This window comes from Brachionichthys hirsutus, chromosome 12 (genome assembly GCF_040956055.1).
Source record: "Brachionichthys hirsutus isolate HB-005 chromosome 12, CSIRO-AGI_Bhir_v1, whole genome shotgun sequence".
NCBI lineage: Eukaryota > Metazoa > Chordata > Actinopteri > Lophiiformes > Brachionichthyidae > Brachionichthys > Brachionichthys hirsutus.
The window spans coordinates 7,949,569-7,971,529 of NC_090908.1; the positions used below are offsets into that span (position 1 = coordinate 7,949,569).

The 21,961-nt window shown below is 42.4% G+C and overlaps 1 protein-coding gene across 1 annotated transcript in view; it reads left to right on the forward strand.

Moving 5' to 3' along the window:
- Positions 1-21,961, forward strand: part of dip2a (disco-interacting protein 2 homolog A) — a 69,147-nt gene extending 47,186 nt beyond the window's left edge. The window contains exons 5-40 of the mRNA XM_068746624.1: positions 823-1,086; positions 2,972-3,109; positions 3,629-3,670; positions 5,686-5,805; positions 6,684-6,881; positions 7,075-7,166; positions 7,647-7,757; positions 8,560-8,683; positions 8,753-8,862; positions 9,030-9,132; positions 10,332-10,396; positions 10,841-10,934; positions 11,367-11,486; positions 11,660-11,774; positions 12,259-12,398; positions 12,587-12,723; positions 13,103-13,183; positions 13,488-13,615; positions 13,696-13,810; positions 14,675-14,876; positions 15,044-15,144; positions 15,358-15,438; positions 15,646-15,763; positions 15,900-16,021; positions 16,183-16,294; positions 16,412-16,521; positions 16,800-16,930; positions 17,080-17,248; positions 17,460-17,630; positions 18,592-18,621; positions 19,807-19,868; positions 20,042-20,099; positions 20,212-20,286; positions 20,892-21,066; positions 21,226-21,349; positions 21,494-21,961. Coding sequence (XP_068602725.1) covers positions 823-1,086; positions 2,972-3,109; positions 3,629-3,670; positions 5,686-5,805; positions 6,684-6,881; positions 7,075-7,166; positions 7,647-7,757; positions 8,560-8,683; positions 8,753-8,862; positions 9,030-9,132; positions 10,332-10,396; positions 10,841-10,934; positions 11,367-11,486; positions 11,660-11,774; positions 12,259-12,398; positions 12,587-12,723; positions 13,103-13,183; positions 13,488-13,615; positions 13,696-13,810; positions 14,675-14,876; positions 15,044-15,144; positions 15,358-15,438; positions 15,646-15,763; positions 15,900-16,021; positions 16,183-16,294; positions 16,412-16,521; positions 16,800-16,930; positions 17,080-17,248; positions 17,460-17,630; positions 18,592-18,621; positions 19,807-19,868; positions 20,042-20,099; positions 20,212-20,286; positions 20,892-21,066; positions 21,226-21,349; positions 21,494-21,746 — 4,391 coding nt within the window. The 3' untranslated portion in view covers positions 21,747-21,961. The remainder of the gene's footprint in view (positions 1-822; positions 1,087-2,971; positions 3,110-3,628; positions 3,671-5,685; positions 5,806-6,683; positions 6,882-7,074; positions 7,167-7,646; positions 7,758-8,559; positions 8,684-8,752; positions 8,863-9,029; positions 9,133-10,331; positions 10,397-10,840; positions 10,935-11,366; positions 11,487-11,659; positions 11,775-12,258; positions 12,399-12,586; positions 12,724-13,102; positions 13,184-13,487; positions 13,616-13,695; positions 13,811-14,674; positions 14,877-15,043; positions 15,145-15,357; positions 15,439-15,645; positions 15,764-15,899; positions 16,022-16,182; positions 16,295-16,411; positions 16,522-16,799; positions 16,931-17,079; positions 17,249-17,459; positions 17,631-18,591; positions 18,622-19,806; positions 19,869-20,041; positions 20,100-20,211; positions 20,287-20,891; positions 21,067-21,225; positions 21,350-21,493) is intronic.

Consider the following 21,961-nt stretch of genomic DNA (forward strand, 5'->3'; position numbering starts at 1 on the left):
TTATTCATAGCTTCACACCGTGAGCGATTAAGAGGCAGATTAATTACATGAAGACTCATTAGCTTAGCGACATCATCTGGCACCGGCTGCTCACACACCGAAGCTCGATCTCTCCCCAAAACGTCTCTCTCTTATCCTCTCAGTGGATTTGGGATTGGATTTCCATATTAATAAAGCTTTATTTTGTCAAGTATGCTCGGAGACTTAAAATTCTGAGACATGTGAACAGGTTTTGTTCCATTTCAGGAACTGAGCATCTCAATTTCTCAAGCAGACGATGCCCGAGCCGTTTAAGTGTTTGTTTGTTTTTTTTGTTGCAAGCAGTTCTCTGCAGGCTAAAAATCTCACACTGCTCTGCTCTTGTGTAACTTCAGCGGTCCTGTCAAGAGAGCAGACCTTTCTGAGAGCTGATGAAGTGGAATATGTTCATTTTGAATGATCTTTGCCGTTCTTTGAAGTACTTCCTGTTGGGCTATTATACCTCACGGGAAAAGGCAATAATGAATCAGTGCCAGGCTTCTGGGCCAGGACTTGATCAATTCAGCATACGCTATAGTTGGTAAAGTTCATTTTGCTTTCGGTACTAGATAGAATTTTTGGGTACACGATTTCAGTTTTACTCAAGTCCATCATGCATCATTTTCATAGATTCCTTTGAAGAAATACACACACACACACACACACACACGTCATATAATCTAATTCCTGCAGTACGTTGTTTACAGTTTGACTGTCTTGGTTGTCTTCCTGTTATCGTCCTTTGTCCGTCCCATCTCTTTGTCCGCTATTAAACGCTGCCTTGTCTTTGTCTATCAAAAACAGACACCTCTTCGGCATCAGAAGACGAGGGCTCACTGCGTCGGCAGGGACGTCTGGCCACCTCCACGCCATACCAGGGGCACGGCCATCCAACCGTCGAGCATTGGTTTAACCGAGTCATCCAAGGCTCTTCCACCTCATCCTCTGCGTCGTCCACGTCGTCCCACCCAGGAGGGAGATCTGTCGCCAACACCGCTGCCCTTGCAGCTCTAAACGCCAATGCCGCAGCCACCGCACTGGCAGATCTGATGGCACACACCCAGATAGGTCAGTGACACACACGGTCCGACAGGGCATTGCACTTGGGTTGGTCTATCAGTGTGTTCTTATACCTTTTTAGTTTTTGTCCCTTTGCTTGTTTTTCTTTTGCTCGACATTCATCCTTTACATTCTATTCAGACAAATCTAAAAGATGTTTAATGGTGTTTGTGAGCTTAAGTATGAGGCTGTAATAGAACTAGAACTGAGATAACATGTCCAAGCCAAGTAATGAAGCAACATAATTACATTTCCTTATTCACAATGAGGCTTTAATGTCTGCACGATTCATGCTTTTTCTTTGTCTTACACTTGCTGATATCAGTAGTTGTTTGGAGCGTTCTATTATTGTCAGCCAATCAGAATTGTTGCATAATCAGAAATAACTTGTAGTATATTAGCTCAATTACAGACAGTCAAACGTGTTTCATACACCTGCTAGAGCCAATATCTCCTCCCAGATACTTGAAACTGCCTCCTCCTCCTCCTCCTCCTCCTCCTTTTGGCTTGTCCTGTCAGGGGTCCAAACAGGAAATCAACTTTCTCCACTTCACTCTGTTCTTTGCATCATCCTTCCCAACACCAGCCACTCTTCACGTCGTCCCTCACCACGTCCAGCTGCCTGATCAGGAACCAGTGACGGACTTTTAATTCGTGTCTCTCTTAATTAGCCGTCTCTCCCACCTCCTCACTGTGATTCCATCATGTAAACGAGTTTGCTTCCCCGTCCCTCTCAAAGCTTCCCACTCCACTGAGCCCTTCCACAGCACAGCGAGTTGATGAGATTCAGGGGATTTATCTCTCTCCGTCTCCGTGTGTGTCTGCTAGCAGAGCGATATCCTATTAGGATGGAGCGGTCTGATTTCTGTCCAGTTTGTCTCTGCTCAAGGTTGCTGTCATTCGGAAGTGACAGTAATGCTGTAAAAATACTTAATCTCAGATCCCTTCTGTGATTCACTCCAGAAATAGACCATGCTGACCATCAAATACGAGCAACATAACGACTAAGAGACGAATTTGAAGAAATGTCTTTGAGGTTAGAGGAGGATGGAGTGAGGCCACGTCTTTCTGATCTATTGTGCACTTTCAGATTATGATTACCTGTAAGGGAGTGAGCCATGCAGACATAGACCTTTTTGCTTGAGAATATTTGCAAATGAAATAAGATGTAACAAAACTATCTTGGTTCATCATTTACAACAACTAAATGAAGAAAAGACCAAGTAAATCATTGTTTGGCCAAAGAGAGGGAGACGTCAGAGAATCAGTTGAAAAGAGACAGATTATTTTCACATCAATCATTGGTCTATTTTTTTTGGCCAATCCTGGGTTTGGTGATTGTTGGAAAAGGTAGAAAAATGGTTTCAATCACTTTTAGTTGCTTTATCCTATTTAAATTGAACAAAGCTTATTTGCCAATGAAAATAAATCAATAAATAAATGACTTATATTAAAGTATAGTCTGTGGCTGTAGCGAGAATGACAAACAAAGCATCCTACTGTTCTAATGCTGGATTCTTATATAATGTTATCAGATACTTAAATTAACAGACGTAGCATTCAGTGTCCAAACCCTTCATATTTTGACATTGTGCCATGGCCAGACAGATTACACCCTCCTAGCCCATGTTGAAGTTACAGGGTGCAGCACTTTTTTAAACTGACTAATGACTTAAAAATTTGGAGTAGGTATTTAAAAAGGAGGTCAAATATTAAAATCTGTTGAAATATACTCTTCCACACTTAAATAATTAAAAATGCTTTCAGGCTCACAGTCACATTCCTAGGATGTCACATCAATTTGTCTACAAGCCCCTGATTATTATTTAGTAAGAATGATCCAAAGTCTTGGTCTTGGTTTGACCTTTAACCCCTGACACCCCACTCGTGACAGATAACCACTCGGCGCCCCCCGATGTGACGGGGCTGTCGGAGCGCTCCTCGCATCTTGCGGAGCGGCCCCAGGTGGCCTCGGTACGAGGCGTTTCCAGGGGCTACAACCACCACACCGGCGTCATGGAGACTGCAGATGGTGAGTTTCCTGCTCACGCATGCGCACAGAAACAGTCACCTCCCTTTTCTCTTCGTCCCCTGCCGTTTGTCCCTCCGTCCTCTCTTTGATCAGTCTGCCTGACAGACTGCCACAAGCTGCTTACTGACCCTCCTGTGTTCTCGGTGTAACACGGCACCCCCCGTTTAAAATACCACATATTTGTCTCCTTTGATATTCGTGACACGAATATAAAGACAAAAGTAAATGATATTTATACAGGAAAATGTTTAAACTCTTGAAAAGGAACCTAAAGTATTAGATTTTGGGGGAACACATGATGCATTCAGAGAACTGTTTTAAAAAAATATCCACGGTTATTGCCTTCATCGAGACAAGCTCGGTGACCAGTCCTTAACAGCGGTGCTAATGTGCTCCTGTCCATCTTCATACGTTCAACCTCAGGGCTTTAAATAAGTTAGAGCAGCCAGAATTCACACGTTTACACTCGCAAACATTGCAGGACATTTCCATTGACGTCCTGATGTGTCTTTCCTCCAGGCTGTGAGTGGAGAGGTGAAGGATCCCTCAGTTTAATGGATGGTATTTATCATAGTTATTAAAACTCAGCTCTTTGTGCACTCTGCTGCGTGTGCGTTTGTGTTTGTGGATGTTTGTGTTTCTGCCCTCACCTCCGCTGTCGGGTCTCGCTCCTGTCCAAACCATGGTGGGGGGGGGGGGTTTCCAAAACAACATGCACAAAGCTTCAGTGAATTTAGTAATTCTGCAGAACTGAGTTTGTTGCTGAGAGATTTCACAGCACCTTTTGTCCATGTGCAACTTAAAATCGATCATGTTATGTGTAGTTGTTTAATTAGTTTAACTATTCAGCACTAATTTGCATGTTGACGTGCTGCTTTTATTTGCTCATAGCGAGACTCATTTGTTTGTTTCCCCACTACATTCTTTAAGCCTGCAGCCAAATAGTGCAATCTTTAATGGCAGCAATCTAGCATCTCGTTTCCACCTCACGAACAACATGTACCGTAGTTGATGTGGAAACACGCCGGTTCTATCTCAGACGCTGCTTCTGTCTGTTTTTGTTAAAAGACTAATATCAGCAATTGATGCAGGTCATCCAAGTATTTGTCTAATTAAAGCCCAGTTTAACGTATTCCTCTGCAGAGATCTATTGTTGTCCTGGAACTATTCCCCGAAAATAAATAAAAAATAAAATAAATTATGAATCAATAGTGACATGCCCCATAAGTATATGATAAGTATATGCGATGCTGTTTATTCGGGGGTCAATCCCAGATAGTTCTGGTGCTATAAATACCTTCCAGCATGTGAAACATTAATCCATGGATTAAAAAAAATAGTCCCTCAATAAATACATTGCTTATAAGGTCATGTTTAATAAACGCGATTCTGTCCAGTCATTTGTAGGAAACCGTTTTTATAGAGAAACGCCTTCAACAGGATCAATTGTATTTGGATTTGTTAACGTCGTTAACTCCAACTCTATTTTTTCTCATGACTTTCTTTCTTCTTTTTTCTTTTATTATAAATGCAGTTGCTTTGTATGCAATGTTTGAAGTTAAACTAGAGGTAGTGTTTTCCAGCGTTATGTTGGAGGGCTAAATTATTAAAGGAGGTTATTTATAGACTCGATCACAGGTGCATCCCGGTTGAAAATGATGATTGAGGCCCCTGAGTTTAGGGTCCTCAGATGTTTTCCTGTGTGTCTGGGGTTTTCTAATTGGCCCATCAGTTGCAGCACTGACCCCCCCCCCCCCCCCCCCAAACACACATATCGACCCCCGGGTACATCTGTCCCCACATGAAGTGTCTGTGCGAGCCAGGCTTATTATAGTATGATAGACCGGGCAGGCTGCGTGCAGCTGTGGCCTTCATCTCCTATGGCTATGTGGAATGTCTGACACAGACCACCCCTCCCAGACTAAGCATGAATTCATATGGAGGAAGCGTTTGGTGATGATTATAGTCTTCACCATCCAAACTATGAGGGGGAAACTCAAGCAGACACCCTCTCTTCTTTCATGCTTAGTCCTCCTTTCTCTGTGCTGTTCTGCGCCAACGTTCATGGTCCTTTGTGCTTATAGAAGTCCACGTCTTTGTGATTGCGCTTTCTATGTATTATGTTCTGCTTCAGCAATTTCAATATAATTTGTCAAATGAGTCAGTCACGTTTGGACTTGAGAATTTGAAGATTTGATTGATTCTAACCTCTCACAAATATGGCATTTTGCAGAAATTATGTGACACTCTTCCTGAATTTCTCATCATGGAGACTATGTCTGCGTTGCTAGGCAGCAGACAGGGAGGCTCCTAGTTTCAGATTTATTTAGCTTGTGAGGTTTTCCCCTGATTCTTGGTTTCCTTAAAGACTGCAAATATTGACCACTATTTTTTTTTGTCACGATCATTATGTGTGATCATTATGCTGACCGGATTTCTTTTCTTGTTTGGCCTCCCCATATCCATCCCACTCCTTATTTCATCAATCACTATTTTGCGTTCATTCTTCTTTTCTACATCTGTATCCCCCCGTATCTTTCCATCATTTTCTCATCTCCTCAAATGTTGCCGTGCAGGTGTTCCAGTCAACAGTCGTGTCTCATCCAAAATCCAGCAGTTGCTCAACACTCTGAAGAGACCAAAGCGGCCACCATTGCGAGAGTTCTTTGTTGATGACTTTGAGGAGCTTTTGGATGGTAAGCTGAATCCATAGATCATGGGGGGGGGGGGGGGGGGGATGTGTGTTACATCCTCTTCAGCTTTAAGGTGTGTAAGTGTGTGTGTACGTTTCAGGGCATTTTCCAGCTTCAGTGTTGGTTACTTGTTAAATGTGTTTCACGTTGACCTCGCATCACCCCACAAATGGAAAATAAAGAATTTGGCAGTGGCTGCTGCTATGCCTGCACAAAGACCACCCGGTGCTCTTAGGGAGTGGTTAGGGGGATACTGTGTCAGGAGACATGCTTGCAGTGGACCAGCCCCGGCTAACCATTTCCTCCATTCCAGCCAGCTCATTGTGGGTTATTGTTTCGGGTACACTGCCAGGCTGGACACGCACACTGTAAAAAATGAATAAACAGCGAGAATAATGATATATCAGCAGGCGGCTCTGAAACTTGGGCTGACTTTGGCAGAGATATTGTGGCATGGCATGAATCAGGAATCGACTTGTAAGCAACGAAACACGCATCGCTGTTCTGACAGCGGGTTTGTGGAGTCGTTTTGGATTCCACATATCAGTGTTCAGTAGAGGGTGAGGGGAGACTCATGATGAAGAGATGAAAGCCAAGGAGTGAGCAGGAGAGCCTGACAGAAGAGAACATCAGGAATGAAAATTGAACTTTCCAAAAAGCGGTGCGTGTGAAATAGAACCGATTCACCTGTAACCCCAAAGCTTCACCCATCTCATTATTTTTGTTCAATCGCAACAGTTTTATTGACCTGACTTGTTTTGAAAGAGAGCTCGGATGAACGCAGCAATCCATGACCTCAGTCTGGGGTTTCTTTTATCTTTATATTCTCATTGAATTATTCTTGTAAAGAGGCGTCGTCCTTCGCTGTCTCTCGTTTTTAGTCCAGGAGCCAGACCCCAACCAGCCAAAGCCCGAGGGCCAGCAGATGAGCACCCTGGAAGGAGAACATCTCCAGGTGGTCAACAAGTGGCCTCCTTCCTTACCAGCAGCCTTACAGCGGTGGGGCACGACTCAACCCAAGAGTCCCTGTCTAACAGCACTGGACAATGCTGGAAAGCCTGTCTACACACTCACCTACGGTATGAGATGAATGGCCTCACATCACTGCGTGTCTTTCATTATCTGCTCAACTGGTGCACAAAGAAGTCTTTCTTTTTTACCTGTATTCAAAGGCCTTTTTTGTAAACTGTTGATATTTTCAGTTTTGTGTTTTTTTGCATGTAGATTTAAGCATCAAGTGAAATAATTAACAAAATATTTCCACCCATGCAGGTAAACTATGGACCCGGAGTCAGAAACTGGCCTACACGCTTCTGAACAAGCTGAGCACCAGAAACGAGCCTTTGCTCATGCCCGGAGACAGAGTAAGATGCAAAAGTGCTCTCTGGTGGTTTGTTGTATGTTACATTCCCTTTTGTAAATGATATTTAGGAATATGGCGGCAGAATCACGTTGCATTTCTTCACCGGCGTTACCAGTGACTAACAGCGAAAGACGTTCAGCTTGAACCAGAATGCAGCTGGTCCTCGCTTAACGCTGGCGTTATGTTCCGGAGACCCCGTCGCTAAAACCAGCTGTTCACCGACAAATTGCCTATTTGCATACAAACAGGCCATTTATATGTTCGTACGTACTCACGACTCCGCAGCGAGTGCATTCCGGTCGCCGTAACAACGATTCCTTGTCACGAAACTCATGCTTTAAAATTTTCCAAATGCCCGTCGTAACTCCGAGTCGGCGTTAAGCGAGGACCGCCTGTATAGCATTTTTCAGATCCATGCTTTTCTTAAAGCAAGATCTTTATACAAACATATCAGAACCATGATGTCATGACAAACCTGCAGGTGGCGCTCGTTTTCCCCAACAACGACCCGGTGACGTTCATGGTGGCCTTCTATGGCTGCATCCTGGCGGAGTTGGTCCCCGTGCCCATCGAAGTGCCGCTAACCAGAAAGGTAAAGGCAAACGGAACGCGAAATCTCCTGTGTGTGCATGGGCAGAAGAAATGAGGATGCGTAGTGACCCCTGCTGGACCTTTGGTCCTTAACATGATTGAAGATATTTTATGGAGAATATATTTTTTGAACAAACGAACATAATTATTGAGTTGAATGTTTACAACTTGAACAGCAGTGTTCTCTTTAAACTGCCCTGATTACAGTTCTGTAATTCGTTGCAGTTTCCCACACATCCATCATCTCCAGCCGATCCAAATTTATCCCCTTAGTTACGCAGACTGAATATTAATGCCTCCTCTTCGTCGCTCTTTACAAGCATGTGGTTTGCAGACACTGTGCTGTAATTAATGGGATTTGAGTGAGGTGAAATGATGTCGAATTCACAGAGCAACTGCTCTCTAGAGTCAGAAACTCATTCTCTTCCTTCCGCTCTCTCTCTCTCTCTCTCTCTCTCTCTCTCTCTCTCTCTCGCTCTCCAGGCCATTTTCCTTCTCGTTCCCCCTCCTTTTTTTCTCACATTTGCACAGCAGGGTTTGCTCAGCATCTCTCTGATAATTCTCCCATCCAATCAAATATTATTAAGCATGCGTCAAACCTTGGACCTCACTCCAGTTGTCATGGCCTCTGATGCTCAGCGGTATTTGTAACCGGGTTGTTCCACCCTCCATTCCCTCTGTGTTATAAGGCCCACATTTCTTTAGAGCATCTTTTCTCGAACCTTTTAATGCGGTGAATTTCTATTGTCCTCAGCAGATGACTGTTGTGTGACAAACACAGATTGATTCTTCGGCTTTTCCAGGACGCTGGAAGTCAACAGATTGGCTTTCTGTTGGGCAGCTGTGGCGTCACGTTGGCGCTTACCACAGACGCCTGTCAGAAAGGCTTGCCTAAAGCGCAGACGGGGGAGGTTGCCACTTTTAAAGGTATGGCCTGTTTTATTTTCATCTTCACTGTCTGAGTAGTTTCATCTGGTCTAATCTCGGTCTCTGCAGGCTGGCCGCGGCTGCTGTGGTTCGTGACAGACGGGAAACATGTCGTAAAGCCTCCAAAAGACTGGCATCCTTCAATACGGGAAGCGGGTGGCGACATAGCCTATATAGAGGCAAGTCTAGTGTCAAAGATGATGCCAATGATGTTTTATAATCATTTAGTATTCATCTTCAATGTTTTAAGAGACCAATAATTATAAACTCTTTCTCATATAATCCATCTGACAGTTTTTAGATTTTTCTCTCTTTCTTCAAATTCTCTTCTGTTTCTACATTTCAGTATAAAACCAGCAAAGAAGGAAGCACTATGGGAATCGCAGTGTCCCGCTCAGCCATGCTGACTCACTGCCGCGCCCTCACACAGGCCTGCGGCTACACTGAAGGTGAGGAGGACGCGTCGCGTTTACGCCTCGAGTAGTTTTTACACTTCACGCTTTCACAGTCTAAACTCGTTTTTTTTTTGTGCGTCGTGGAGAAAAACATCAACTTTGTGGCGTTACAATGCCAGAAGAGAGAAATGGAGAGAAAGAAACAGAACACGAAAACAGTTTCAGTTCATAAAAAGTTACAAATGCATTTGGCCAGTGGCAGTTTGTGTGTTTGGGGGCGGAGTCTGTCCATCAGATCAGTGTCAGCCTACATCCCAGTGTGAGTTCATGTGAAACACATTCCTACTTTGCAGGTAAAATAACAAGCAATTATTTTATTCAAACAGATCAGATTGCAGGGATGTCTGTGGGCTCTTCACCTTTCTTTCACTCAGAAGGGGCAACATTTATGTATTTTTTTATCGCAGTGAACAGTCCCAGATTTAGCTGAGCCTGAATTTGGTTTAGGGTGATGAAATGATCTTCCCTTTGGTGTTTGAGAATGCTAATTGGATGATTTTAATATTATTATTTGTGTCATGAATCAGCATAATCCCACCTACTGTGTGCAATTTATTTATTTTTTGTCACCCCAGAGCTGATCTTCACAGACAGACAAACAGACAGCGGGCTAACGGAAAAATCATATATATTATGATTATGACAATAATTTGTGCATTCCATATTTAAAATCCACAATTATTGACAATTTGTGTAATTTATTATAACTATTAATATTGCTATTAGTACTAGTTGTGTTGCTTTGTGGCTCAGAGAGGCTGACTTCCTCTACTGACCATGTTTTTACCACATTTGTTTTAGTTTTTTTTTTTAGCACTGCTGTCTGTTTTACTTATAAGCAGCTGCAGGTTTCATCAGAAGCAACTCATTCATCAAACGAGCCTGTTTCATAATTTAATGAAATATAGACTTCCTTTTTATGTTTCTGTCAGATTCTGTTATTATATTCCAGATTGATGGTTGGGTTTCATGCCATCAGACTTGAGTCACGCCTCTTTGAAAAGAAATAGTGTGAGGCGCCCCCCCCCCAGAATAACCATAAACCCTTTAAAATTTCCCTTGTCTGTTTCTGCATGCACAATTTCTTCTAAAAGCAATAGGTTTAACGCTTGATTGAAATGAAGATTATTATATGAATTGTTTTTGCCTTCTGATTTTTGCAAAAAAAATACAAATCTACATTTGATTTGCAGCTGAGACGATAACCAATGTCCTGGATTTCAAGAGAGAAGCTGGGTTATGGCATGGCGTCCTCACTGTGAGTGCTCTGGAACCCACTGGTTAAGCTAATAGATGGGGATTTGCGATCAGAAATGGAAAAGATCCATCTTAATGTATTTTGTCTGACTGATATCTTCCCTCTGAGGACTTAATTAATATGTAAATACATTCAAACGCAACATTCAAAGTCTTAATGAGCAGGAATGTCTTGCATTATAACTGAATCTGTTTTATTAGTCAGCTTTAACAGCCAATTTCAAACACGTCATGGGTTTTACATAAAGCAAATAAATGACCTGCTGTTTCGAGTTTAACTTCCTTAAATGGCAGCAGTAGCACAAACATGTTTTTATTTGTATTCTCAGCAGTGAGTAAAGGAAAGTCTTGTTGTGACTCGCAGCGTGTTTATGGGGCATCGTAGTTCTGCACCTCTTCCATATTTCGGTGCTGATGTGATCTTTGGCGTCTCTTCCCATGGCAGAGTGTCGTGAATCGGATGCATGTGATCAGCATTCCCTACTCCCTGATGAAAGTCAATCCCCTCTCCTGGATACAGAAGGTTCACACATACAAAGGTTGTCGTCCACTCCTCTTTGACATGGTCATTTTTCACCAATTCTCTGCTTGAGGCATCTTAATCTTTACAAAGTCAGATTCAGCTCAGGTTAAACCGACTCCAGAATAATGCAATGATCTTAAATGGTCTTTCACAAAAATATATCAAGAGCAAAACTCTTTTTTTTTTATTATTATTACTCATAATAGTCTTTTTGTCTGTGTAAGACCAGGTTTGGCTTCCACAGTGGGTTTATTTCTCTCATACAGTAGGAGCAGAAGGTTAAACCCCAGTGGAGGCTGAGGACAGGCAGTCTGCTGAACTGAATAGCATCATCTTCTTTCTACTCCCGAGTTTTGCTGTCAGATTTTGTGATCAGCTGTCATGATGAATGAAAACGGTGTTGAGTGGGTGATTCTATAATTTCTTTGTCTCTCCATCTCCTGGAAAGCACGGGTTGCTGTGTTGAAGTCTCGGGACATGCACTGGTCTCTGCTGGCCCAGAGAGACCAGAGGGACATCAGCCTGAGCTCCTTGCGTATGCTTATTGTGGCTGATGGAGCTAACCCATGTGAGTCTACATCCAGATTCTAGTTTAATATAATTAAATGCCCTCATAAGCACCCTGAAGCCACAAGAAATTATCATTGATTCAATTTGTTTCTTTGATTTTGTGTCTTATGTGTTTAACTGGACGTGTGTGTGTGTGTGTGTGTGTGTGTGTGTGTGTGTTTGTTTCGAAAGGGTCGATATCTTCCTGCGATGCTTTCCTCAACGTGTTTCAGGCACGTGGGCTGCGACCTGAGGTGATCTGTCCATGTGCCAGTTCTTCAGAAGCAATGAGTGTCGCCATCCGCAGGTGAGCTGCCATCACTGCGTCTTAGAAGCATCCTACCAAAGCGTCACGTGACTTTGATCCTGCAAAGACAATCATCTGGAAGGATGAGGATTAGGACGACAAACTGAGTAAAAACACTTTCCCCAAGCGGCTCTATTTTAGAGATGAGCCTCTCTTTTTTTTGAGAGAGAGAGAGTTTGAAGGAGTCTAAAAATCTTATCATGGATCCAGGGTCTATCTCCCAGATTCACATGGTCATTATATTCTATAAAATCCACATCTATGTCCTTTTAAGCTGTCAGCTCTGCTGCAAAGAAGATACTGTGCTAAGGCTGTGCATGGTGCCACGCTATACAACGCCGGCTATTTAAAAGGCTGGATTCCATAAAGAAAGGCAGAACTGGCATCTGATGTTCGGTTTGCAATGAAGAACAGATTCAGAAGAATAAGTGCTTGTGATTGCTTTTTGCAATAATATGTTTAATTGAACATCTTTGCCCTGCAGACCTCCTGAAATGGGCGTTCCACCTCCAGGGAAGGCAGTGCTGTCCATGGGTGGGCTGAGCCACAGCGTGATACGCGTGGACTCGGAGGACAAACTCTCTGTCCTCACGGTGCAGGATGTGGGACAGGTCATGCCTGGAGGTGCGGTACACCGGGCACTGAGTTGTTAAACAATGATGATGATTTGATAACATTGCTATTTGAGCTGTTTACTTGAAGTTATCCCTTTAGGGACAACAGTTTTTTTCCAATAAAATATTCAGTTTTGATATGACTTTTTTAAGACATTATTAATCATATGAGAATCATCATCCTGCCTTCATGTCCAGCTGTGGCTTGTGTGGTGCGGGTGGAGGGGACACCCTATCTCTGTCAGACAGATGAGGTTGGAGAGATCTGTGTGAGCTCAGGCAGCACTGGCGTAGCTTACTACGGCCTTCCGGGCATGACCAAGAATGTCTTTGAGGTTAGTATCCACAGTTTGATCCAGCAGTTATTCATGAATTTGCATTATCAGGAAAACTCTTATCATCCATTCATCTATTCATTCACATAAAAACTGCTCAGTGAAACCGGATTGTCAAATTATTATTTTAAATCTTAGTTATACGGACATAAAGAATGAAAAAGGTTTTCAGCCCAAAGTTTACAAAATATTTGTACGTAAAAGTGGAGAGGTACCAAATCTAAGCCGTAGTGCGGGTGATAAATTGAATGTTTATTTGCTTAAAGGCCGTAAAATTTGCACCAAATGAATCCAGACTGTAGTAGATGATAGATTATTTCAAGGAGACAAATGAAAAATTTTACACTTCAAAAATCAAAGTGTTTTTATCTTGTTGCAGACCATCCCGCTGTTGTCTTCTGGGGTCCCCATTAGCGACAGACCCTTTACCAGGACCTCACTGCTGGGCTTTGTGGGACCAGTAAGTTAATAGTATATCTTATAGCACAAGCTATTTATGAGCATATCTATTTACCTATTAACCTGTAATTTTACACAAATCACAAAATTAGGATTAAAAGCCATGCAGATATTTTCAGTATAATTTTCTTTTACTTTATAAAAACAAGAACAAAAAAATTAAAAACTTTTTTTTTTTTTTTACAACTAACCTGAGATGTAAGGCCTCACTAAACCTTTGGAGGTTTTGGGTGTGCCAGATGTATGGATGAACTAAATGTCCAGCTCTCTTCACCGAACGATACGTGCGTGGTGTTTCCCACCAGGACAGCCTTGTGTTTGTTGTGGGGAAGTTGGACGGTCTGATGGTGGTCAGCGGGCGAAGACACAATGCTGATGACGTAGTTGCTACAGCACTGGCGGTGGAGCCCATGAAGTTTGTGTATAGAGGAAGGTAAAACTACAACCACTAGCAGCTGTTACAGTCCAGCTGTTACAGTCCAGCTGTAACGGCGTTAATGCTTTATGTTCCAGGATCGCTGTGTTTTCCATTTCTGTGCTGCATGATGAGCGGATTGTTGTGGTGGCAGAGCAGAGGCCAGATTCCTCTGAGGAAGACAGTTTCCAGTGGATGAGCCGTGTACTCCAGGTACTCTCTCATCACTGAGTCACATTCATTTAAAATACTTTATTTGTGTGTTGTTGTTTTTTTAACTGCGTGTTGGAGTCCTTAGTTAATATTAGTCACTTACAGCTTTCTACATAGTTTTAAATAGATTTTCCTCCCTGTAAAAAAATTGGTTTCAGTATACTTTTTTTTCATTCATTCATCTTCTTCACCGGGTCGCGGGTCATTTCGGAGCCTATCCCAGTAGTCAATGGGCGAGGTACTCCCTGGACAAGCCGCCAGCTCGAGGGCCACACGCACACAGACAATCATTCACACACACCTATGGACACTGTGACCTTCTAGACCTGAGGCAACAGCGCTTACCACTGCGCCACCATGCTTTATTAGTCATTTATTTTAAATTACTTCATTGTATTATTTCTCAAAATCATGACTATAATCATTCGTTTAATCATTGTGATATTTTCAGCTTTGACATTCCACATACATAGGTGGTGTGTGAAAGGTATTCAACGCTAATTCTGTAAAAAAGGCTGTTTTGTTACTAACTTATTATGATCTAACTTTGAGTTCCACATAGAATCATACTACCTTCTAATTAATAATTATCTCCAAAATAGTATTCATATATCATGATATTAAAGCATTTTAAGTCAATAGGACATGCAAATTCGACACAGAATAGTTCCAGGTGCCCAGGTAAATTTGAGACCGGCTGTGATGCAACAGCTCTACCTACTGCACCACCATGCTGCTCTTTACTTAAACATCCAGCAAGTGAATGGCTTACAGATGAACGCTTAGACAAAGCTGCATCAAACAAAGTCTGTTGTCTTTGTGTCAGTTTGTGTCGTTGACATGAAAACCCCCATCTGCTTCCAGGCCATAGATAGCATCCACCAGGTCGGGGTGTACTGCCTGGCTCTGGTACCGGCCAACACGCTTCCTAAAGCTCCCCTGGGCGGTATCCATATATCTGAGACCAAGCAGCGCTTTCTGGAAGGTGCCTTGCACCCTTGCAATGTTCTCATGTGCCCTCACACATGTGTGACCAACCTGCCAAAGCCAAGACAAAAGCAACCAGGTAGAGCAACCGCTGTCCCAGAATGGATGAGGCTTAGAAACAAACGTAGCGTTAAGACTTCACCGCATTTCTCATTGTTTTCATTGTTACGTATATTTTATGTTGATATGAATGTTGGACCCAAGTTCTTGTGTATGATGACACATGAATGTGGTTGTGCTGGACAGAGGTCGGCCCTGCTTCTATGATAGTGGGCAACCTGGTGGCAGGCAAGAGGATAGCACAGGCCAGCGGGAGAGACGTGGCCCACCTAGAGGACAATGACCAGGTAAATAGGCAGGATAATCATCCTCTTACCTCCTGATATGGTTCCTGACTTCCTGAGAACAAACATGGGAGTTGTGTAATTCAAATTTCATTTCTTCACTACAAAACTCAACTTTTGTTGTGTTCATTCTGCATTGTTTGCATAAGGATCATCATCATCATCAGTGTGCTGTGTTTTTACTTTCATCAAACGTGTTTTCCTGTCCCCTTATAGTTCCTGTACATACAAGATGTACTGCAGTGGAGAGCTCAGGCCACTCCGGATCATCCTCTGTTCCTTGTTCTCAATGCTAAGGTACTGCTTTTTTTTTTTTTTTACTATTATTGTGAGATACTAAAGGTGTTTCATTACATTATCAGATAATTAAAAATTTGCATGCAAGGGGCGATTGCAGAAAATATTAAAAAGTCCCTTGGTCATAACGATGAACTGATAACTTTCATCATCTGATCAATGATTCAGTAGCTGTGTATGACGCTGTTCTTATCTTTTGCTCCTCAGGGCGCGGTGGCCAGCACAGCTTCCTGTCTGCAGCTGCACAAACGGGCAGAGCGAGTGGCTACTGCACTGATGGGGCGCCTCAACACCGGAGACCATGTAGCACTTGTCTACCCACCAGGTAAGAAAGCGGCGATGTTGCTGTTATCACAGATATAAGTTTATTTTATTCTTGGTCACACACCAGAGGAGACTGAAACTCTCACTAAAGCTCATTATTTCCTTGTGAAGCGTAGTTGACCAACATTTGTGTGCAGGCATTGACCTGATTGCCACCTTCTATGGCTGCCTGTATGCCGGCTGCGTACCAGTGACTGTCAGACCTCCACACCCCCAGAACCTGGCAACAACCCTGCCCACTGTCAAGATGATTGTTGAGGTAACACATTTTTTTTTACATTTATTTCTTGCCACACAGGTATTGAATTTTCTTCTATGAAAAAAAACAACATAAACTGAACTGCATGTGGAGGTAATTTTTTTTGAAAGGCAAGAGTAGTGCAATATTTGTAGTCATACTGCAGCATCTGTATGTTTAAGGTCAGTAAGTCGGTGTGTATCCTGACCTCTCAAGCAATAACAAAGCTGCTGAAATCCAAAGAGGCTAATGCTGCCGTGGATACCAAGAGCTGGCCCATGGTGCTGGACACCGGTAAACTGTATTTCTCATCATCATCATCCAAAGAGATTATTTTTTTAAGTGAAAGACATGATCTGTGATTTCCATTGCTGCTTTAAAACTGTCCTCTTCATTGTGTTCACCCTCAAGATGACCTCCCCAGGAAGAAGAGTTCCCAAATGTACAAGCCCCCGACCCCGGAGATGTTAGCTTACCTGGATTTTAGTGTGTCCACAACAGGCATCTTAGCAGGAGTCAAAGTATGTCACTGTCAAGTTATCCTTTTTATTTTTATTCATGCCGGCAGGACTTTTACAATTCTTAATATTTATATTTGCTGTGACAAAGAGATGCGAAAGAAAAACTAATTATTGTAACTCTAACCAAATACAAAAAGTAATACTTGAACTCTGTAGCTGGAGACACAAATGCTTAACCTTCGATAAGTGAAATAATTGATTCTTAAAAGCTTAAGGAGTTACTTCAAGCTGAATTTTTTCGTTATGATGCATCACTCGTGTCACATTATCTCCTTTAGATGTCTCACGCTGCCACCAGTGCCTTGTGCCGCTCCATAAAACTGCAGTGTGAGCTCTACCCCTCCAGACAGATCGCCATCTGTCTGGACCCATATTGCGGCCTGGGCTTTGCTCTATGGTGCCTGTGCAGGTAAATCAGTTGCTCTGCAAAATCAGTGTTAGTTTATCAGAAATTAAAAAGGTGATGGTCACTGCTAGAGGATGTTATTTTCTTGTGGAGCTACTTTCCTCTGTTTCTCCACTCAGCTTCTTTGTTTGCATGTATGTTTCTGGTCTCAGTGTGTATTCAGGACATCAATCGATCCTGGTTCCCCCTTTGGAGCTGGAGACCAATGCGTCCCTGTGGCTCGCGGCAGTGAGCCAGTACAAAGTCCGTGTCACCTTCTGCTCATATTCAGTTATGGAGATGTGCACCAAGGGCCTGGGTTCACAGACGGAAGCACTGCGGGTTGGTTTGAATCTCTGGGCATTATTAGCATTGGATATCCAACAATACTGTATTTATATTCCTCCTGAAAATGTAGAGGTTTTCCTCCAAACAGTCACACCACTGAGGAGTGGAACACCCGCTGCTCTGGGATTTCTTTTTTTGTCAATCATATCTGAGAATTCTGTAATTCCTGCAACTTGAGAAACATCTGTTTTGTTTTTTATTCCAGTTGCGAAATGTGAACTTGTCTTGCGTGCGTACGTGCATGGTGGTTGCAGAAGAGAGGCCCCGTATAACACTCACTCAGTCCTTCTCAAAAATCTTCAAGGACTTGGGGCTTTCACCACGAGCCGTAAGCACCACCTTTGGCTGCAGGGTGAACGTGGCGATCTGTTTGCAGGTAAGCAGCTGGTGGAGGATGAGGCGGGTTTGAGATGAACAGAATATGTGTTGGTGGTGAAGATTGTAGGTTCTGTGAAGCTATTAATCAATTTCACAAGAGTCGGCAGCACATCAGAGTGAATGATGTTGCTGATGATGATGACGATGATGATGGCTTTTGTCACTATTTTATACAGCTTTAATAACTGATGATGAGGTAGTTCACCCCAAAAAGATTATGTGGGAAGAGCAAAGTGGAGATGATGATGTTGTTGTGGTGTCTACTGGCTGATATATTGAGTCCAAATGAGTCAAAAGATACAGTTTAAGATATTACCAATTAAGATGAAGTACAGGATGAAAAGTCAAACTTTTATTTGAATTTTATTTTTATTTCCAATTACAGGTACTTGTTAAAAAAAGTGCAAATATTCCTATTTCACCTAAATGCAGTAAATGCAATAAAATATGAATCACATCCTGGAGCACAAATACAGGGGGGAAATCAAAGAAGAAGAAGAAGAACTCTTTATTGTCATATGTATATCACACATCAGCGCACACACACACACGAAAGGTCATTTACCAATGTAGCTAAAGAAAAAAAAATGAAAGAACATAGATGAAAAGTTTTTTTTTGAATGATTACAAAATGCAATGCTCAAGTTGCCTCTCGGTCACCATCATTTTTTCTTTTGTCATTCATGTGATTAATGTTTCCACCCATTCCTGTGATCGTTTTTGTTTGTAAACCTATATGTCTGTATTTGGGATTCCAATGGACGCTGAATTGAACACGAACCTGCACTGAGGGGACATTGTGCATTATCAGGACTTAAACATCCTGCTAAAACGGTGTGTCATACATGCAGAGTTCAAATCCGCAATTTCTGCAAAAGTTGGTCTAGTTACCAGTTTTACTGTGTGTGTCCGCGTATATAAACATATATATCTTTATCTGTCCTGCCATGTCCTGTCAGCCCAACAGGTTAGGGAAACTGGCTGAACAGGTAACTGTAGGCTTAGAGTTGATGTTTGCTCATGGGCTGATGCTGTGTCTCTGTGTGTATTTGTCTGTTTGTGTGTTTGTGCGTGTTTCTTGCATTATTTTTGAACAATCTTAACCTTTATTCACCGTTTCTCCTTTCACTTTTTATTTGAGTTCACAGTAATGCCTTTGATTTTAGTAAAGTATTATGGTATCTTTTCCTGTTTCAGCTACTGACCGTTACAGACATGCGTGTTTTATGTGATGTGCCGCTCTACATTATACCATGAGCCAGCAGCATGAACGTTAGCGTTATAATTTCGAATCCTATTGTCTTTTTTTCAACAATGTGATACAAATTTACATTCATCTTGGGTTTTTTTATACAAATGAAAGCACAGTTGTTCTCATATATAAACACTGCAGACTCTTCAACACTACTGAATGAGCCAACATGTTTCCTTTCCAAAAACTTTATATATTGCTGAGAGAGATTTAATGCAGGCTAATCAGACTGTTGCTTTTATTTGTGCAATGATGAATCTCTGGATTCAGTCAGAAATGCTCCAAAAAGGCTTGTTTGGTGAATCCTCTGCTTTGCCTGACATGTTGCCTCATTTTTACCGAAGTCTGCTCTCGCTGTTTGTCTTGGATATCATCGATGACCATACACAAACTCATTGCTAGCTTGTGCTCTGGCTCTAAGCTGAAAAAATAATTATGGAAAACATACTGTTTTGTGACCAGCTTAAACCAATGATAAAGACAAATCCAAGAACAAGAAAGAATCAATATTTCATTATTTAAATCAATATCTGAGAAACCTTTAATATAAACAGATGCTGCACAATTACAGTACAATTTTCTTTCTGACATTTGTGGTGGGGGGTTGCAGACAAAATAAAAATTTGAAAGAAAGACACTGGTTTTGATTTAGAATTTCTCAGCTTTCCCAGCTGTGTCCCGCCCTGTGACAGTTGTGTGAAAGCTAACTGCCAGTCTTTGAGCAGAGGGATTTAACTGGCTGAGTTTTGCCAAAGCCCTAACTATTGTAGCCCGGCTGGTTGGCTTCTGGCTGCCCTCCGCTGCTTTGTCAACAGTTTTATCATGAACAGCTTCCACTTCCCCTCCACTCAGACAACATTAATGTTAGCGCTGTAAAATGTAAATGGTTCACTCGTGTCCCCTATGCGGCTTTTTTCTCCAGGGCACAGCTGGACCAGATCCCACTACAGTTTATGTGGACATGAGAGCTCTACGACATGATAGGTCATTATCATGTTACTGCTTGTTAATGCTTTGATTATCCTGTTAAATTCAGAATGAAAATATTGCATGCGATGTTAAGCTACAGTTTTCATAATGTAATAATTTTTATTGCATATGTTGAGAAACAAAGAAAATGGCAGGAATGTTTCAATTGTTTCTTTTCCCATTTTCAGGGTCCGCCTTGTCGAGAGAGGGTCACCACACAGTTTGCCACTAATGGAGTCTGGGAAGGTATGGCATTATTCAAAGATGCACCCAAACAAGACAAACTGGGATGTTGTACTGCAAAAGGGTTGCCCTTTTTTTGATGTCTTCTGTATTTGAAATATGTCTCTCGTTGTAGATCCTTCCAGGGGTGAAGGTGATCATTGCCAACACTGAGACGAAAGGACCTTTAGGAGACTCCCATTTAGGAGAGGTGACGTTTTATTTTCAGAGCAGACCTGTAACGTGGCATTTCCCCAGTTACCGTTGCATGCACTTGACAGGTTACCATTTACTTCCTGTAATTAACTGAGTTATTGTGCACGAAGTCTAAAAGACAGCAAATTGTAATTGAGATAAGAGAATAGACCAGTTTCTCCAGAGATTTGTCCAAGGGAAAGCCGAATGTCTGTCCCATCGTATTATGATCTTAATAATAAGAATGATCTGTAGTGTGTGATGCACCTTGTTTTGAGACTGGAGGATAGAAAGTCTCTTGCTTGTGTATAATTCAATTATAATTTCAAAATCAGTTGTGATTTTAAAACGCACATGCACAAATTTGCATTAAAAAGTTTACATAAGTACATTTTCATGACAAAATATTTATTTGTCATATTTGCTCTCTCACACTCGGTTTATTTGACTTCAAACAATGCAAAAACTGTATCATCAGGCTTTTCGAACAGTCCCAATTATTTTATTAATAATTTGACTACGGTGAAGTGATTTATTTTCTAGTATATAGACATGGATGTACTTTTATTCACACAGTGAGTGTAAGATCGTCTGTGCAAATGCATTGTGTGTGTCTGACAGGTCTGGGTGAGCAGTCCCCACAATGCTACAGGCTATTTCACGGTATACGGTGAGGAGGCGCTGCACACTGACCACTTCAACACCAAGCTCAGCTTCGGCGACACCCAGACAGTCTGGGCGAGGACGGGCTACCTGGGCTTCCTGCGACGCACTGAGCTGACTGACGCCAGTGGAGGTGAGACACATCAGCCCTCATCAGCCTTAATATTTGGTGCTTTGGTTATTTATTTTTAATTTCAGAGCAGCAAAGTGAGATCATTTTTCTGAAAAATGCCCCAAAGTGTTCTTTAACTTATCATAAATAAATGAACTTTTTTCTCTGTGTGTGTCTCAGAGCGCCATGATGCCCTCTATGTGGTTGGCTCTCTTGATGAGACTTTGGAACTGAGGGGAATGAGGTATCACCCAATTGACATCGAAACGTCTGTGATCCGTTCTCACAAGAGCATAGCTGAATGGTGAGAAATGCATTATAGATCATTTTCACTTAACTTCTTCTGAATTGTTTATAATTAGGGCAAATTTATCATTTTCAAAATACACTTGAGAAGCATGAACTGTGTCTACTATTTTGTTTCTCACTCAACTACTCCTCCATTCAGTGCTGTGTTCACATGGACAAACCTCCTCGTCGTGGTCGTAGAGCTGGAAGGTTCCGAGCAGGAGGCCCTGGACCTGGTGGCCCTGGTCACTAACGTTGTCCTGGAAGAGCACTACCTCATTGTAGGGGTGGTGGTGGTGGTGGACCCTGGCGTCATCCCCATCAACTCCCGGGGGGAGAAACAACGTATGCACCTCAGAGATGGATTCCTGGCTGACCAGCTGGACCCCATATATGTGGCTTACAACATGTGATGGTCCTGTCGCAGGAGGCTTACATCTTCATGATGCTTATCACAAACGTGAAAACAGCAGGATGGTAAAAACGCCCAGGCGTGTAGGCCCGGGGGCCGTATGGCTTCAGTGGAATGAAACCGGACTAAAAGACATGTGGAGGCGGAACTGCACAGCAGAATGGAAAGAAAGTCCGGGGGAGGGGGGGACTCACGGCTGTTTCTCGCTCTGATTTA